General features: G+C 40.9%; 2 protein-coding genes across 6 annotated transcripts; both read right to left on the minus strand.

The window, feature by feature from the left end:
- Positions 1-32: 32 nt before the first annotated feature.
- On the minus strand, positions 33-3,856 carry txndc9 (thioredoxin domain containing 9). 3 transcript variants are annotated; one of them, XM_042426510.1, is made up of 5 exons: positions 3,754-3,856; positions 2,279-2,487; positions 1,668-1,786; positions 768-1,022; positions 33-658 (listed from the first exon to the last, which is right to left on the minus strand). In XM_042426510.1, the coding sequence occupies exons 2-5, from the start codon at positions 2,450-2,452 to the stop codon at positions 538-540; spliced, it is 669 nt and encodes a 222-aa protein (XP_042282444.1). In that variant the 5' UTR covers positions 2,453-2,487; positions 3,754-3,856; the 3' UTR covers positions 33-537. The 3 variants fall into 3 exon arrangements, with proteins under 3 accessions (XP_042282444.1, XP_042282445.1, XP_042282446.1); XM_042426511.1 differs by lacking the exon at positions 3,754-3,856 and adding an exon at positions 3,546-3,643; XM_042426512.1 differs by lacking the exon at positions 33-658 and having other exon boundaries at positions 764-1,022.
- Positions 3,857-4,784: 928 nt separating this feature from the next.
- Positions 4,785-16,993, minus strand: rev1 (REV1 DNA directed polymerase). 3 transcript variants are annotated; one of them, XM_042426778.1, is made up of 22 exons: positions 16,557-16,990; positions 15,066-15,141; positions 14,374-14,506; positions 13,521-13,689; positions 12,909-13,436; positions 11,988-12,799; positions 11,412-11,510; positions 11,173-11,289; positions 10,319-10,445; positions 10,090-10,218; positions 9,835-9,989; positions 9,629-9,748; positions 9,308-9,528; positions 9,054-9,226; positions 8,721-8,938; positions 8,449-8,642; positions 8,109-8,360; positions 7,911-8,010; positions 7,616-7,815; positions 7,328-7,478; positions 6,853-6,955; positions 4,785-6,752 (listed from the first exon to the last, which is right to left on the minus strand). In XM_042426778.1, the coding sequence occupies exons 2-22, from the start codon at positions 15,129-15,131 to the stop codon at positions 6,641-6,643; spliced, it is 4,179 nt and encodes a 1,392-aa protein (XP_042282712.1). In that variant the 5' UTR covers positions 15,132-15,141; positions 16,557-16,990; the 3' UTR covers positions 4,785-6,640. The 3 variants fall into 3 exon arrangements, with proteins under 3 accessions (XP_042282712.1, XP_042282711.1, XP_042282710.1); XM_042426777.1 differs by having other exon boundaries at positions 8,449-8,938; positions 16,812-16,993; XM_042426776.1 differs by having other exon boundaries at positions 8,449-8,938; positions 16,557-16,993.
- Positions 16,994-18,725: the final 1,732 nt, after the last annotated feature.

Genomic DNA, 18,725 nt, shown 5'->3' on the forward strand with positions numbered 1-18,725 from the left:
AATACTACATCAAAGAAACACATTTTTAAAAGTCCTTTTACACGTTTTTATTAAGTCTGCATTGATTAAGTCAAACTCTTGCTACAAGGAAATGTAATGTGTAAAAAGGTATTGGGATGCAAAAAGATGATCTTGGCACTCACATGCATCATGGTTTCTAGTAGAACATCAGACTCACACAGACAAATCAACAGCAAAGCTAAGAGCAAGTGGATAAATGGTGCAGTGGCTCAGAGAATCATCCTCAACATTTTGCTGTGTAATGTTTCCTGTTGTTTTCCCCCTTGCATATATTTTATTATTTAATTGTTTAGATAAAAAATCATTACACACAATTTATGAAATAATGCTGAAACAAATATTGATTTTATAAAATAATTTGATCTGAAATCTAGTAAATTAAATTAGGGAAAATTGAAAGGGTAATGGATATTTAAGTCACTGAGGAAAATAAGAGAGGAGAAAAAAGCGGGCTGTCTGTTAGACTTTTTCATGAGGTAGCCCTGAGAGAAGAAACCAGGCGGCTGTCAATATTTTTCAGTCATCTCCAGAATCAGAATCAGAGTCGTAACCTCGCCCTCTGATGGTTTTCTTCTCCACTTTTGTGAACTTTGTGCCCGGCCTCTGCGTCACTGTAGGAGGCTCCATCATGTTACCACTAGGACAGGAAAGAAACGGTGTAAAAATAAAGTTGTTTTTATTAGCAAAGTATTATGATTCTGTAGCTACGATGCATTTAAATGTGAAGAAGGGAGTCTATGTCTTACCTGTAGTTAATAACATCTGCACAGCCAAGTCTCCATTCGAGCATCTCTGTGGGAAACTCGTCCGTGTTTCCCAGGTCAGTGAATCCAACCACATAGTCCTTTGTTTTTCCATCTGTCAGCAGAGCCAGTGTAGGAATGACCTTGATCCGCAGCCTCTCTGTCAGAAACGGGGCCTTTTCTACATTCAGTTTGATAAATTTGGTCTCAACATGCTTCTTTGCCAAGATGGCCAAGTGTTTGTCGAGGATCTTACATCTACATGAAGGGAATAGAGGACAGAAAAACAGTCAGACTGGTGACTATACTGATGCTGCCAGAATTCAAACATAAAGAACGAACAAAAATAAATAAAATGAATAAAAACAAAACAAAACAGACAGTCACATTTGAGAAGGTGAAACCAGGAAGTTTTTGTCATTTTTTTCTTGAGTAATTACTGAAAAGATGAATCGATTATCAATACTGTTACATGTTAATATTTTGTGGATTGACTTATAAAATGATCTATTCATCTTTTTATCATTAGATTACAATTGTCAATTGTGCACTTGCCACTGTCACTTAAGGGCTTTATAGTAGGGCTGCCTGCAATTAATCTACCGATTATTTTCTTGATTAATTGTTTGGTCTATAAAATGTCAGCAAATAGTAAAAAATGACCAACAGTCTCAAACTCCAACAGATTCACTTTGCTATCACGTATGACAAAGCAAAGCATTAAATTTTCCCATTTGAGAAGCTGAAACCAGCAAATTTTCTGCATTTTAGAATAAAATATGACTGAAACAATTATTTGATTATCAAAATAGTTGCCTATTCATTTCCTGTTGATCGACTAATCAATTAATCATTGCATCTCTACTTTTATAGGCATTAAAAAACTAGTAGCTTTAGGTTTACCTGAAAGTTGAATTTCTGTAGAAATGGCAGACAACGTTCTTGGTGTCCTTGACCTCGCCGAAAAAGTCTTTCTCACTTGGGATTTCTCTGTACTCTCCATGGCCTTTAGACAACCACTCCTTAAAAACAGAGAACTGAGATGAGCAACAGAACAATACATCTCAAAGTGCAGAAAACTGGCTTTCATTCAAGCATTATGAGAGCATACAGTCTTTTGTTGGCTGATTTGAAATGTGAACTATGGAAAACCATTTTTCAGTGAAAAATCCACTTGGATTCCCAATATATAAACTAACTCCAGTGCAAGAGTTAGTCTATAAATCAGTGCAGGATTCCCACTAGGAGTAAAATTGAATTTATTTTCCTAAACTTTCAATTACAAATCTAGCAGGGCTTGAGGTACATACTGGTTTAAGCAGTGGTATAGATACACTAAATAATATTTTTTGCTGATGTTGTGATAAAAGTTGCAGCTGCTGTAACAAATGCATTTACTCAAGTGCTCAGATGATTTTATGTGCCTTAGGAGTCAAACGCAGTAAAGCAGAACAATACATCATCAGGCAATCAGACAATGAGTATGTAACAGGTATAGAAAACATCCCACATACCTGCTTCTGTTTCTGGGCTTTTTTCAGAGCCTCTAATCTCCTTTCCCTCATTCTCTCCAAATCATCTTCATCCATTTCATTGATTTTGCTCAACTGTGCATCCACATGCTCCTCCGCCAGCTTGGCTGTCTGCTCCAAAACCTTCGTGATGATATCCATCGATTGGTTGGCCATGATTGACTGCTCAGTGTGACGCTTTCTCTCTGAACCTGAGGGGCAAAAAACAAACAATGTAAGCTGAGACAGTCACTAATCTGGGTGTTTGGTTCGACCCTCAGCTGACTTTTGACGACCATATAAGACACCTGTGCTCTTTCTACCATCTCAAAAACATCTCTCAACTCCACTCCTCTCTGACCCTTTCAGATGCAGAAAAACTTGTCCATGCCTTTATCTCATCAAGACTGGACTACTGCAATGTGCTCTTCACAAGGATCCCTGGCAGGAGCATCCAGAAGATCCAGTACATATAGAACAGTGCTGCCAGGTTCCTGATGAGTGTGAAAACATGAAAACACCAATTCTGTTTTCGTTGCACTGGCTCCCTGTCTCCTTCAGGATTAACTACAAAGTCCTGCTACTCACATACAAATCCATCAACAGACATGCACCTCCCTACCTACAGGAACTCATCATACAAGCAAACCCTCACCCGCACCCTCAGATCTGCCAGCAGCTTGCTCCTCCGAGACCCCAGTACTAGGCTCAGCGCCATAGGGGTCAAGCCTTCTACTCTGCTGCACCACGCTTGTGGAACAACCTTCCTAACCATCTGAGGGCAGCACAGACCCTAGATTCTTTAAAAAAAGGGCCTTAAAACATTTCTATTCAGGAAGGTTTTTTTATTTTAACTTTCTTTATATTGTGTGCTATATGTTTTTAACGCTGTAGCACTTTTGAGATTCACGGTGAATACAAAGTGCGGTACAAATTAAATACATTATTATTATGCCTGATTGTCACTTACATAACACGAGCAACGCAGCAACTTGAAAAACCGAGTGTGTCACTAAGTAAGGGCCAAAAGTAACGTTACTGTCAAGTCATTGAGAAAAACATTACCGTTACTCTCTCTGCTTAGGACAAAGCCATGGCAACGCCTAGACACACCTCGTTTCTGCTGGTTGATAGCCGGCGTTAACCTACCAGGTTATGGTTGTTTTTTGTTCGTCACTTTGTGCAACTTGCGACTGTTTGATAAACACAATTTAACCGAGAATTGTAGCTACGTACTAATTAACTGTTGCAAGTCAGCGAGGATACGTACCTTAGACCCTTTTGTTAGCCTGCTAAGCTAGCTAGCTAACATTAGCTTAGCGTGTTCGAATATGTTACGGTAGTGAGGTTGCAGTGAAACACGCCCAGACATGAAAACACACTTTACCAAGGTGCGAGATGAAACTAAACGTTAGTGACACATGGAGGTAACATAAAAAATATACTAATTCATAACCACAGTGCCGCTTGTTGATTACCTGTTCCAGTTGGTGCGCGAAATGCCTCTTCTTCTCCTTCTCGTGTTTTTCTTTGGCGGTTGGCAAACAGCTTTCAGGTACATTACCGCCGCCTGCTGGATTTGAGCGGTTTTTTGTTTGTTTTTTCTTTTCAATTTTATTAACAGCACAGTAATATTAAAAGACAAACAACAGTACAGGGAGTATGGGGGGGGGGGGGGGGGGGGCTCACAAAACACAAGAAGAAATAAAATTGTACAATGTAAAACATAAATAATAAGGAAATTTAAGGAGGAAAAAACATAAATATAACTTTAAAAAAGTGAATAAGCAAAATTGCAAATCAACTTAAAACATCTGGCAGTGTTCACAAAGTTTCTCAAGAGATAAGACGTCTTTTGGACTGGAGTGTGGATCAGATGCAACAGTTCCTTAAAGCTGCACTTAAACATGTAGTCATCTAACATGAGATATATTAAAACCTAAAAGGACATGGATTATTTTAAATTGATGATAACATTTGTGAAATTGACCTCTAATTGTGTATTGAATTATGGTCTATTCTATTTCCTATATTCTTGTTGTTTTGTTATAATCAATTAATACAGACCCATTTGTATTCAAGAAAATGACATCACAAAGATGACCACCATAACAACTTTCGAGACAAATATAAATTAATTACAATAAAAATGTTAACTTTTACATAGATGCATAATACATGTAAAAATGACATTTTACAGAACTAAAGTGATCCTTTTCTGTTAATGAGAAACTGACTGTGGCTGGAGTTTCTAAGATTCTTGATGCAGTTTTACATTCATTGGCTCAGACATTATATCATTACAAAACATAAAACATTTCAGTGCATTACGTGCAAAAGTGTCTTTCAAGCCTGCAAGAACGCAACCACAATAAGAGAAAAAAAACTAAACACAATACCAGATAAATAGTGCAAGTATTTAAGTATCCTTACCAATATTACCTTCACTTAACACCCCTCTACTTGGACTGCATGGTTGAGACTTAAAAAATGACAAATGACAAATAAATTCATACAGAGTTTACAGTTTATTATCAAGATTTAGAAAACTTACAAACAAGTTCACAGCTTCAGGTCTTCAGGCACAAGCCAGTTTATAGAAGACAAGACTGGCCAACTTTAACTTCTGGCCATTCACTTTAGGAAAGATATGACAGGTGAAGAGAAGCAACCTCTTGAGAGTGAGTGGAGACTTGCACATTCTGAATTACATTCATTTCAACAGGTTAAAAAATGACATATTGATTTGGTTTGCATATAGGAATACCATTTTGAACAAACTTTTCAACCACACACACACGCACGCACACACACACACACACACAACATGTCTTGCATGGTGAGATCACGATCCAGCCAGCCAGCCGCATCTGCTGAGTACTTCTCTTATCACCACTCATGAATGCCAACTTCACAGAAATACAATGATGTATCCATAAGCCATAGCTACAAAATGTACACAAGTACACAAGATGGGTTACAAAGTTAAAAATCCGATCACCTGTTCCTATTCAAATCCAGCATTATTTCAACAATAAGATTTATGAAACAGGTAACTAGGTTGGAAACACACTAGAATACCAAGATTCCTTCGATATACAAAGGCTTTATGAAATGTTACATTATCTTTAAGGAACATCTCACTTTTCAGCGAAAAAGAAAAATGCATAGGCTACTTATTGATTGCCATAACCCCTGTCAACATCCTCCCAAATCAGAGTGCTACTGAGAATCAACAGTTAACCTCATATGAAGTGCTTTGGCCAGCTTCTGATTTCCATGTTGGAACACTTAGAAACAATTAAAGAGCGAGAAGGTCTACAATTTAAAGACGGTTACTAAGAATCCACTACATGTAAACAACACAAGAGGTAAACCCTCTACATACATCTTTTCTTTTAAAACTTTTAACAAGTATCTTTAAAAACATTATTTACATACTATAATGACAGGGTTTGGCACTTTTTTTTTTTTTGCAAGAGACAAGAAGAAGATACAACTGTATGCAGCAGATTATATTGTGACATAGCAGTTGTCGATATTTCACAGGTCAGTATTAGTGGCATGAAGTACCAAAGAAAAACTTATGAAAAATATGCAAATTGTTTTCCTTCTATCTCTGGATTTATTATAACTCTCTTGTATGATGATTGTGTTCAACTTTAACAGTTTCATAATTTTCAACCTAACTGATGTAATCTGACAGATGAATAAAAAATAAACCCATAATGTGCCTTTGTAAAGACATACACACATAGTCAACTGCTATCTCAGATGGTATATAGATTACGGTATACTTAGCGGGAGAAAGGAAATTTAAAAATGTGACAAGCCCTGGCTTAGTCTGAGTGTATAGGAAACAGTTAAGCACTGCCTGCAAAAGTCTTTACATACAATATGAATCTGTGCATAAATGAAGTCCACATGAAAAATTATGAATCTGCAAAAAAGCTGCTACGATTATCACTGTTCCAGGTTTTGGTTAGTATATAAGTGCATTTCCTGCCCTTTCATTTGTGCCACTCGTCTTGTAAAAGAGAGAGTACAGAAAATGATGTACTGTACAAACTTTGATCAAATGTTGTCATGGCTCTTGTAACTCTTTCTCATATAGTGTCATGTGTCAAGTCCTTGATTTGTGCCACTGAGAACATCCTGGCAGATCCTTGTCTTGTAGTGTTAGTGTCACAGTTGAGAAAGGGGGATCAGCTGTGATCTCTGTGTTTCGCAGAATTCTTTCCACAAATATGCCGGAAATTATCATTTAGATGTCATAATTTCTACGGCAGATGATGTAATGAGAGTAACAAAATGAAAGTAGTGGTAGTACAAAGGTTAAAAGGTGAGAAACGGAGCCCTCTTTCTTCATGCTATCTTCAGGGTGCTACCATAAGCTTGCTGCACAACCACCTGCACGTTGTCTAGGATGAAGTCAAAAGCCATACTCCAAACAGACTCCACCGACTGCTGCATGAGCCTGTGGAGACAAGATCGATATGCAACTAAAAAAAATGAAGGGAAAACAACAAAACATGCAGAGGAGGCAGACAGAGTGTGGGAGGCTAAACTGTACTCACCTTTTCATATATTTTATAATCAAATCCAACTTCTCCAGATCTTTATCCTCAATCAGATCAGTGCAATATTTCACCACCTGCAGGATGTCCTCTTCCATGGGTTCTAACAGAAAGTAAAAATACATTTTTATAACCAGGGCTGCAACAAACCATTATTTTCATTATCAATTAATTTGTCTTATATACTTTTTTCTTGGTCTATTAATTGTGCAGTTGGTGAAATGTCAGAAAACAGTGGAAAAACACCCATTCACATGTTCTGAGACCAAGTTAAAGATGTCAAATTGCTTGTTTTGTCCAATCAAGAAGCTAGAACCAACAATTATTTGGTATTTTTCCTTGATAGACGATTAACTTGATCACCAAAAATCAAGTAACTAATTGCATATTTGTCTCAGAACTATTTGCAACCTTACAAACAACATCTGCATCTCATAGGGCAACTGCATGTGTTGGCATTATGACAGCTCCTCACCTGTTATGGTGGTGACCCATTCCCGTAAGAGTGTTTTAATATCTGTCAGGTCACAGGCTCCGGCCAGCGCTGGAGCAGGACGAGGAATGAATTTAGGCAGAGACTCTGGGATGTTCTGCTTCACGGACGATGTGGACGGACCGTTTTCAGTCTTGGGGAAGAAGAAGAATAGGTGTGAGCTGGAGAGATTAGTCAAGTTCCAAACTGTCATAAATGGTCTATCTTCGCATACTGCCACCAAACATAAATGACCTTCATCTTCATGTATGAGACTGTTTATAGGCTCACCTTTACGGTGTTTATCGATTCCCTTGATCTTATAGGAGGTGGTAGGGTTTTGGCTGGGCTGTTTGTTGTGTGACGCTTCTTAATAGGGGAAAGACCTTTTTTAACAGGGCTCACTGCATTCTTCCTCTTGTAACGCCGCTTCACCCGTACATTGCCAATTCCTGACTGCTTTAGCTGCAACAGTGGATTCTTCTGCTCCACTGCAGAGAAACCAAGACGGGGAAATGAGGAGATAAGGAGAATTGCATGAATATGCAAAAGAAAAAGCAAAAAAGTCATTCAACTAGGAACTTACACATTTTTGCCTGAGGCTGGACATTTGTTACACGGCTGTAGGCAGACTTCAGTTCTTCCTGGAGCTCTTTGGGAAGGGCAGCAAAAACGTCTGGATCAACCTACAGTCAGAGAGTTGAGAATAAGTGAAGCTGAACACCTTGACACAAACAATAAAATAAACTTTTTTTTAAATCTCCAAAACCTGTTGCATCCTCACCTGTGAGAAGTTAGGGAGCTCCAGAACAATTCCTGGATTGTCGGGCTCATTTGGAATCTGTAGTACCAACGCAGGAGGAGGACGAGGAGGAGAGGCTGGACGGGACTTAGGAGAGGAAGGCTGCGGAAGATGAGTAGAGGGCTGTGGACTGGATGAATGGCGGTTATTTGGTCTGCTGTCTCGGTGAGTCCACGACTGCTCCACTTGTTCCCTCAGCTCTGCAGGCAGGGCCTCCAACACAGAACGATCCACCTTGGATTTTATAAAGAAACAATGTGTTGAAAACGTTTAATTGTTCAGTTCTTTTTCTGTCCATCCGACATACCCTTCCAGTCCCTACCTGTGAAGGGGAAGGGATTTCAATACTGAAGTTGAGACGTGTTCGAGAATGTTTCGGAGTTTGCCTGCATGCTTGCTGTTCTTTGCTTGTTCCTGGGACTGGCTCGGCAGGGGACTGAGGACGTTGAAAGGAGCCAGGCGACGGGACTGTGATAGAGGAAGACTTTTCCTGATGTGTGCTTTTGTTGGCAGCATCTGTAACAATGAAATTAGACTCATAGTTCACAGACAACAACAAAGATATAAACTGAAACACAAAGACCTTATACACACCTCTGTTGCTGGATCCCTGGCCTAGCAACATCTCTTTGATGGAGCGTGTCCGGAGGCCGGCAGAGTCGTGGGCGACAGAGTGATTCCCCTCAAGAAGCTGAACTTGGATGCCGATTCCTCTCAGGTCTTGAACCTGCAACTTCATGGCATGGAACAGCTTGATGACAGCGGCGGCAATTAGCTGACCGCTGTCAGTGGATTGAGCAAGCATCACGGTCCTAACAGAAGAGGAGACAGATAAAGATGAGTCAACAGAGACCGTGAAATGAATAAGCAATGGTAGGACGTTTTTAAACCACTTATGACACATGGGGATTGCAGTCTCTCTCTTACCTGGCCAGGTTATCACATATGCCATGACCGCCGTATTTAGCCGGCTCCAATGGTGCTCCAACTTTGCGAACCATGACCTTGAGGGTCACTCTGCGACCTCGCAGCCCGGCTTCCTGTAAACGTCTTTGCACCTCCGTGGACAAGTTAGTCAGGAAACACTCTGCTTCATCAACCTGGTAAAAGTGGTGGAACAAGTTAGAGAGAGATGTGCAGGAAAAATAAGAAATAAGAATGGCCAGGAGAGTAGGTCTAACCTTAGTAAAGCGTATGTTGTAGTTCATCTCAGCGGAGACAGACTTCCTTTCCTTCTCATAGCGGACAGGACGGTCATCTAGACCCCTGCAGAAGCGGAACAGGGTTTGTCCAGTGCGGGGTCCAAACTTCTTCTGCAGCTGAGACAGAGACACCTGTTGGAGGTCCCCACATGACCTCACACCAATAGCAGCCAGCTTTCTGCCCATAACAGGCCCAACACCTAGAAAAAAGTAACATTTCCCATTTAGTCTAACATTTACGTCGGGGAAGCTGAAAGACTCTAGTTTATGGTCATGACCAGCAGGTGTCGCTGTATCTACCTGGTAAGCTGGTCACTGACAGGTCCCTGATAAAATCATCCACTTCTTCAGACTTTAAGAAGTACTGCCCGTTTGGCTTGGCCTTACGGGTTGCGAGCCGAGCCAGCAGGATGTTGGACCCTAAGAAGATGAGCAGTCAGATTTAATTTGTAAAACAGGAACACTGTCTTGGTCTATTTTATATATAAAGACAGATACAAACCCACCCATGCCCACTGAAGCACAGCATCTCGTCTTCTCCATGACGTCTGCTCTGATAGCTTTGGCCAGATCTTCTGGGTTGATGCCCAGCTCAGCTAACACAGCAGAACCGTCAATCAACACTTCATCACAGCTCAGAGCCTCAATGTCATGGGTATAACTGCAAACAAACAAACATAGAAGAAGTTGTGCATTATGTAATTTTTTCATGTAAAGGACACAGAAGTGAGAGAACAAATAGACCAGACTGTCCTTCTTACCCAGCCAGAATCTCATACATGGTGAGAGCCACCTCTTTATAGGCTTCAAAATCATATGGGACAGACTGCAGCGAGGGACACAACTGTTTCGCTTTGCCAAAAAACATCCCGTTCCTCACACCCGCCTGCCTGTGAGACAAAGTCAGTTTATTAACATTCCTTTTAGTACAAGATACAAACATGAGTGTTGTTTAAAACCGGAGATGAAATGTGAGTGTGTCCATTTTACCTCGCCTCATAACTGCAGGATGCAATTTCTGCCATTGAGAGAGCAGCAGCATCCTGGTCCACTCCGTTGGCGTGGGAGTCAGGACTCTCTTGTGAAGGAGTTCTGTGAAAATCCTCATCCTCTTTCCCTGAAAAGCAGAAGACACATTCAGACTGGATGTATTTCTCTAGGGGGAGTGAGGTGATTTTAGCATTACCTGCACTGGTTAATGATTTTAATGCAGTTCGGAGAGCTTGTGTGGTTAATCCTTCAACCCCACCCCAGTAATACAGCTGCAATTACCTACTGTTCTTCAGTGAAATTGCTGGTCTTTGTATTGTTAAATAGATCTCTGAGTTTTTCCTGTGAGAAGAGCTGTTTTTCTGTCTACTGCATTTTATCAACATCAAGTGTGAAGTTTTACATTTGGGTCAAAATGAAGGAAGTCGAAAATGTTTTTGCTAGTCTGATGTGACATGAACATGTTAACACCCACATATGAATCTATTTGGGATCCAATAGGATGAACCATCAGAAGAGCCTGTAAGATCATCAAATAAGCTGTTGTAGCATCAACTACAGGTACTGGTATTCACTTTTGGCTAGTCATGATGGATATCCATGTCTGTTACATAACACATTCCGTAATTTCATAATGATTAAAACGCCATCTGTAACAATAAGTTAAACTACAGAGGAGCACAGTGATTATTTTATTCCCCACCTCCCTCATGTAACATTATTCCTGTCCAAATACAGCTTTAAGTCAAGCAGGTTACATTTACAAGACCTTTACAGGAAATACACTGTGTCAGGCCTGTGAAAGTCAAGGTCAGCTGTCTCCATGAGAAAAAGGTTGGGTAAGACAATCTCACCAGGTTGAGGAAGCAAGTGTTTCTTCTGGTAGTACTGTTGCTCCAACTGTGGGTTAGCCCCCGGTCTCAGGGGTACTCGACCCTGTCCGCGGTTACTCGTCACGGCTACAGGCTTCCCTGCAAGAAAATCAAGAACTCATGCGAGAGCACTGACTGGATGTATGACACTGATTTACGTGTGTGTGTGTGCCTGTGTTAAATATGATATGACACATTTAAATAGACAAAAGATGCCTTACCTCTGAGCTCTGGTCGATGTCGGATCCCGACAGACACAAAGAAACAGTCCATGTCCACATGGAGGATACAAGATTTAACAGTGGCTGGTGCCGATGTACCTGACGCACATAAACAAACACCAAATCATCAGCGGAGGGTTTCAAAACTTCAAAAAACACGCAAAACACATTATCTAAACATGAGGAATACATATGTGACATGAGTACAGAAGCCATGGGACACATATTGTATATCAATATTACATATTGTAATATTTTAGATGAACATTTTGTTCATCTTTTAGAACATGAACATTTACTTTTAGGCCTTAAGGCTGGTTTGAATGTTCATAATGGTGCATCCAGTTTTGAAAAGATAAGACACTTTGTCGTTATTGGACAGTTCACAGTAGAGAGCGACAAGACACACAGAGAACAAGGAAGCTGAATGACATCCAACCAATGTCCCTGTCTGACTTTGTACTGGGGAAGTTGGGGTTAAGTGGTTTTATACCACTCTGCCACCATGACACCCTCATACACTATTCTTTAACAGACAGCAATATGAAAAAAAAGTGACCCATCCTTCCCTAGTACCTTGACTGTCAGTGGAGCGCTGTGCCACAGATTTTCTCAGCCGCTCTTTCCCCGAAAAGGATGAACACCCCGATGCTTTTCGTTTGCTATGCAGTTCATTGACGTATTCAGAGAAGCCGATCCTCCATGTAGAGATCTGGTGTAAACGTGAATGAGAGTAGTACTCGGAGATCAAACCGCCTGTCTGTGCCAACAGATGTGTTGAAGGCTCGGACGATGACGTCTTGTCAGCGGGAGGATCAGGTTTGAGTGATAAATTGCTTGTGTTTAGCGAGGCAGGGTGAGATGAAAAGGCATTGTGGTGACTTCCGTTCAGCCGAATTGGAGAACGTGAGAGAGGGCGGGATACAGGGGAAAGAGGAATATTTCCAGGATTTGAATCAACCTGACAGGGTGGCTGTAGCTGTTGTGGGAGTAGGTGGCTTTCGGTGGCTTTTATTGCCTCCTGGTAGGTGGGTGGTGGCGGTTTAGGTCTCTGCTCATTGGCTTCTTGGACGCTGGATTGTTCAAGGCAGACAACGGACTGGCCGGATTGCTTTGGAGGACTGTGAGGGAACTCATACGGGTCAGGTTTAGTCTGGAAATTTATTGGAGGACTCGTAGGTTGATCTTCTGGACTCTTAACTCTGCATTCAGCCAGGTCCTTGTCAACAAAGGGTTGATCTGCAACAAGGGACAAGTCCTCTGGCTTTAAGGCACCATTAACAAGATGAGTGTGTCCATTGGTCAGGGGTGCTTCTTTGCAGCACTCTTGCATTTCTTTCTTTTTTGAATGGCTCATCTCGTCCCGCGAGGTCAGCAATAACCCGTTTCTGTGAGATAAAGAGATGACTGGTTACAAACTAAAACTATTTGTAGTTTTAAAGTAACATACATAACAAAGAAAACAATCCCTCCCTCTTACTAACTTCACATACTCACAATCTTAATTCCACTTCCTTGCAGCCACTCTGGCGGCTGTTGCAGGAAGAGCTGATCTGAGGTTGAGGTTGGCCCGCTGAATGGTGCTGGAGACTACGATGAGGTGTTATGTTTGTCTGTGGGGGCTTCATGGGGCTTGGGTTAGACAGCGGGTGGGTGTGTAAAGAGCTACTGAGGTGGTTATGTTCAGGTCTTGGGTGAGTGGATGTTAACTGATTTGGTGGTGGGTTAATGAAGTGAGCTACAGGGCTTTGCTGGATGGACTGAAGGTGGGAGTTGCCTTGGTAAAGCTGATTGTGGATGGAGTTATTCTGGCCGCTGGATGAAGACTGCTCCTGGTTGAGTACAGAGTGCTGAATGCTGCGCTGCGGCAGGTGAAGCTTTTGATGGACGCTCGGCTGAAGCAGCCCATGGCTGGGTCCTGCGATCTCCAAGTTCTGACGCAGATTCATGCCAGGGAAGAGTGGGCCTTTATGCTTACTATACAGCTGGTACGGTAGGTAAGGAAGGAGACGCCCAGCCTTGATACTGTTTTGATCAAATGACAAAGTAAACACAGTGATTTTCATGTAACATTGAGCAATATGATATTGAATGTACATGTGAACACACCTGTCAGTGATCCATTCCGGCCTGATGACCTTTTCCCCTTTGAGCTCCTGAATTTTGCAGTTGGGCAAATTATTGGCGATGATGTGGGTAGTCTTGGAACGAGAGTAGTAGACGTGGAACTGGCCACCATGAAGCATCATCAGTCTGCGCAGCTCATCTGCACTTGGCTCTGCTCACAAAGAACGGGCAAAAGATACTGTATGTCAACTAACTAAGAAATCTCCTATGAGAGAATTTATTTTATGATTGTGACATTTTGACACTGAAAAAATACAATGCCACTTTGTGTATTTATTCAGCAGTAGGCCACCCTGTCAGTTACCTATTCACAGCTGTAAAGGTGCATCAAGTCATCTAAATAAGACTGTCAAAGTCAAAAAGCAAATAGTTAAAGTAAGTAAAAATGAAAAAAACCTCATACACTGATTTTGGGTAACATAGACTCTTTTCCCCTTACAAACAGTGCATATGGATGTGTTTTCTAATATGCAACCAATGATGTGATCTGTGTGTCCTTGATAATGAACATGATCACACTGTTAAAAGCATTGCAAACTCTCAGAGAATTATAATAAGGTTCTGTGCAGGTGAAATTTGAATTAATGTCTTGAAAATTAAAATTTTTTCCAGCCTACCTAATGAGGAGACAGAAAAACAGCTTTAATCACTGAGAAAAAAAATATGCAGAATGTTTGTTTTTCTTAGGATACTCCTCTGGGACACTCTTGGAAAACATTTACATCGCCGTTCTGTTCTTCGTACAGTTAAGGACAAACTGAGGAAATCGTGACAGTGAGAAGAGAGAAAAGCTAGAGATACAGTTTGTGAAACTGTGTATGTAGCATAGTGTTACCTGTGTATCCATTGACATAGATGGCCACTCCACTGAAAATGCTGGAGCATGTGCCATCCTTCTGTTTCTCTCTGGGAGCATCAAGCTTGAACTGCTCGTCCAGCTTGGACACCTTGGCAGCCATGTAGCCGCCCTTCAGAAAAGAAGCAGAGCAGAGACAAAAGAAAGTGCATCAGAGTTAGAAAACTGTTCACAACAACTGTGCGTGCAGAATCCCAGTGCTGAAATGGTCATTTACATGATTTGTGCATCCCAAATTCCAGACATGTATTGTCTGTTTTTAAGTACATTTGTCTTTGCCAGTATTGTGATACTGTTGGAGGTGTCATGGTCTACATGCAGCTCTTCAGACAGTTGCGTTTTCCTGGCAGTCTAGACTTACCTAATTAAACAGCTGGTGTTGTTCTAATGATTGCTGTTATAATGAGAGTGCGGGAGATAAAGGAGAACAGGCTGGCCCACTTCCAGTTTGCCAGTAGTACTGTGAGGTGCACTATGCATACACCTTTTCACCCACTGCATCATTTTTACTCTAAACACAGTATTAACACTTCCCATTCAGCTGCCTATCACATCCCTCACATTCATATCACCTACCGTATTCTTCCATTGAGGGGTAACATGTCCCCATACTAGTGTAATTTCTACCACATGTAGTTGGTTTTTGATAAGATGACAGATTCCATACTCACCCTTTCTTCCCAACCATTGTCACCACTGGCATTGGCTCTCTTCTTTGACCATGCATCTCGACTCATACTGAGCTGCCTGAAAGCACAGGGGGGGGATATATTCATCATCTACTAAAGTACACAAGTCAAAGTTGGGTTCTGAGAGTCAGTTAGTGCTTTGTTAATAGGTTATTAATTTGTTCAAAGGAGAGACGTATTGTAAAGAATATGATTCAGATGCACACATATAGCTTTCCATGTTGAGGCTCCCAAACTACCTCACATCTCTTCTCTCATTTAAATCTAGTAATGACAGTACACGATGCAGTAACTACTAAACCTTATCCCTGATGTACGCACTAGTGTTGGCACATCTGGTTTCAGGTATTATGCACCTTTTTAAATGCAAACTGCCTTTGAACTTCAGTCTTTTATTCCTCTTGGAGATTTTAAAGCCTTATTAAGTGATGTTTTTTATGACTCTTGTAACTGTTTTTTATTAATTCTTTGTTGGTTGTATTGTTTCTGTTTGCTGATTGTTTTATGTCTTATGAATGTTTTGTGTTCAAAGGCAGCGTTTCCTCTGTATTCATTTAGCAGTGGCGCGTCATCACAGCAAGAACATTACCACCACTACAAAAGAAAATGTTAAATCAATATAAAGATTGTAATTGAGCCTTAATGTTATCCAAAAAGTCCAGATGCTTTAGAAGTAGTGATTATATAGTGATTAAAAACATTTTCAGTACTAAAGTCTAAACTGCCCTGAAGCACCACAGCTGTATTGAAATTACAGAGGAAACACTGTCAGGGTCTTTCTTGGAAAAGAGATCTTAATCTCAATGAGACTTCCTGATTAAACAAAAAATGAGCTACATCCTGAAATAATTCTATGTGCAGCTTAATTTCAACACAAATCAGATAAATGTTTGACAGCTGTTTTAATTACCAGGCTATTGACTAAATAAATCAGATTACATTATAACACTTTGGAGAAATCAACTACTCCTGTGTGTTTTTTTTTTTTCTATCTCAGTTTTTTAGGTGCACACACACCTTTAACAACAGACACATAGTTACAGTGTATTGCTGTTTATTTATAAATTCATTCTTGTGTTGCAATGCTAATTCAACATTATGGTACGATATTGGTTGTATGTCCAGGTGAAAAGGTTCGTGTCCAAGGGCATGTCCGGGCAGGTCCCCTAACAAAGCCCCACTTTGTCACATCTCTCCTGACAGCAGCTAACTGCTAACATTAGCTGGCTGCTCTATAGGCGATGCCTTGCTACTTAATCATGCATGTCGCTGCACACGACGCGACTGTAAAATCATGTCAGTTCAAACAAGGCAAAAAAATACGAGTGTGAAGTGTGGTTGTCCGTACTCGCTAAACAATGCTTGAGAAATTAGCTGTTAAACAATGAATATGTAACTTCTGTACAGTGCACGACTGTAAACAAACAGCGGTCCCGAGTGATTGTTGGCCAACAGAAGTGACTTGCTTTTTACCTTTTATCCTGTCAGATGGTGTTGTTAGCTACAGACTTCTCTCTGCAGACACAGTCCAGCAGACACGTTGTGTGTGTACGTGTGTGAGCTGATGAAAACGAGGGAACACGAAAGCAACAAGAAATGGAAATCCTCCAGACAGTTAGCTCGGCTCCTCGGCCCTGACCTTATTCTCCAGAGGACTCCTCTAGGTGAACTGAGATCCCCTTATTCTGTCACGTTCCCACGCCATGTCTCTTCTACATTTTCACTCACCCTCCCAGTCTTTCTGCTCTCCATTTCTACCGCCTGATCCCTTTGCTTTCCCTTCTCTCTGTGACTGTCAAGCAAACCATATCCAGCATAGTAGTTCCGGACAACATCTTCAAAGTAAAAAACATTCTTTTTCTTCTGGTGATTTTTGCGGCAGACTAGACGCAGCAAAGGCGTGTTGCTGCCCCCCACAGGTCATTTGTAGAACTGCCCTGAATGAGTTAAAGGACCAGTGTGTAGGATTTAGTCGCATCTAGCGGCGAGGTTGCAGATTGCAATCATAGACTGTACATAAATATGGATAACGCCATGGATAAGAGCTGGATACTGGACCGAAAATGGCGCCTATTCAGTCCAATAAGAATTGCTCGCCTGGCGTATATGCCAAAAACGTTTCTAGCTTCCGAGTTTACTTCCAAGGGTATGCAGCCCACTGATTCGCAATAGTATTTCTCCACGTTTGCAGTTCGAGGTGTCCTGTCAACAGTTTCGGAGATGTCTCTTTTACAATGATGGTCTATGGAGAAAATGCTTTTTGGGCCACAGGGGGATTTTTCGTTGCAAGACCACAAGTGGCCACTAGGAAAACTTGGCTGCAACGCCTAAATATCTCCTTTCTGGGAGCTGCCATCTTGCTTATGTGATGTCATTTGGAATCAGATACTGCAGCAATAGAGTCAGGCAACGGGATGATGACCCATGTGACACACCCACTTTTTATATCGCCAAATAACTTATTAAAAAAAAACTCCAGAAAAATGAGCACTCGTACAAACATCAGCGTGATAAGAACTACCTAAAATGACATAAAAGCATCTTTGGGAAAAATTTATTTGACGTGTAATTTGATTTTTTAGATTGGCTCATTTCACAAAGAACATTTCACAAAACATGTCAACATTTCACAAAACACAACAACATTTTGGAAAACAACATTTCACAAAACACAGTGATATTAGTTGATAATGTCGTCATGTTTTGCACCTCAGGGCCACCGTACTACCTTGTTGCCACAACAGAATTTAGATCTTGTGATGTAGACGCTTGACAAACACTTATTCATAAGCTGCAAACTGAGAAATTCTGGAAAGATTTGTCAGAGAAATTCAGTTTTAATAAATGATGTTGACATTTTTTTCTAGGCTACTTATCTCTGAATCTGAATCTTTAAATTATTCTCGGCAAATTAACAATTCTTCACAATAAGACATGTCTAAACAAAATAAACATTTTTCCCAATTAATTTTAGTGATATAATACTCAGTAGGAGGCTTTTTCAGGATTGTATACATAGTCTTGTATACATAGTTATAAAAAACAACAACAATTTTAGTGTCTGTTTCGTGTCATTGTAAATCTAGTAAATTTAGTATTACTGCAATGCCAAATAGCGCCGCAAGATGGTGCCTCTCTTTGTTTTGTTGTGATGAACCAGAGAAAAAGAAGCTGCACGCACAGCTGTTGTGCTACTCTGACCGACGTCAACAAGAGATACTTCTCATCAGTATCGAATTGGTGCAGGTTATGCTGTCTATGTTACACTGCTTATGTATGATTAGTGAATACAGTGCCGTGGAGACCTGGCATTGAATGGTCGATTTTAAATACTGTAGAATAAAGTGGCGGTGTTGTCTGTAGACTCTCTGAGCTAATCAGCTATCCTGGGGGCAATATCTTTTTTGTCCCCCTAGGATGGCGAAGTCATGACCCGCCCTACTTCGCCTCTGATTGGCTTACCTTGATATTCTTACCCAAACTCTAACCAATCTCACTTCTCATGCTTAAACCGAACCAGAAGACAACGAGTACTAGCCAATCAGAGGCAGAGTAGGGCGGGTCATGACTTCGTCGTCCTAGGAAAAAAAAATTAGCATCCCGGGGCTACTGCTAACTGGCCACATGCCGCTAACCCTCCCC

The sequence above is a fragment of the Thunnus maccoyii genome, chromosome 11 (genome assembly GCF_910596095.1).
Source record: "Thunnus maccoyii chromosome 11, fThuMac1.1, whole genome shotgun sequence".
Classification (NCBI taxonomy): Eukaryota; Metazoa; Chordata; class Actinopteri; order Scombriformes; family Scombridae; genus Thunnus; species Thunnus maccoyii.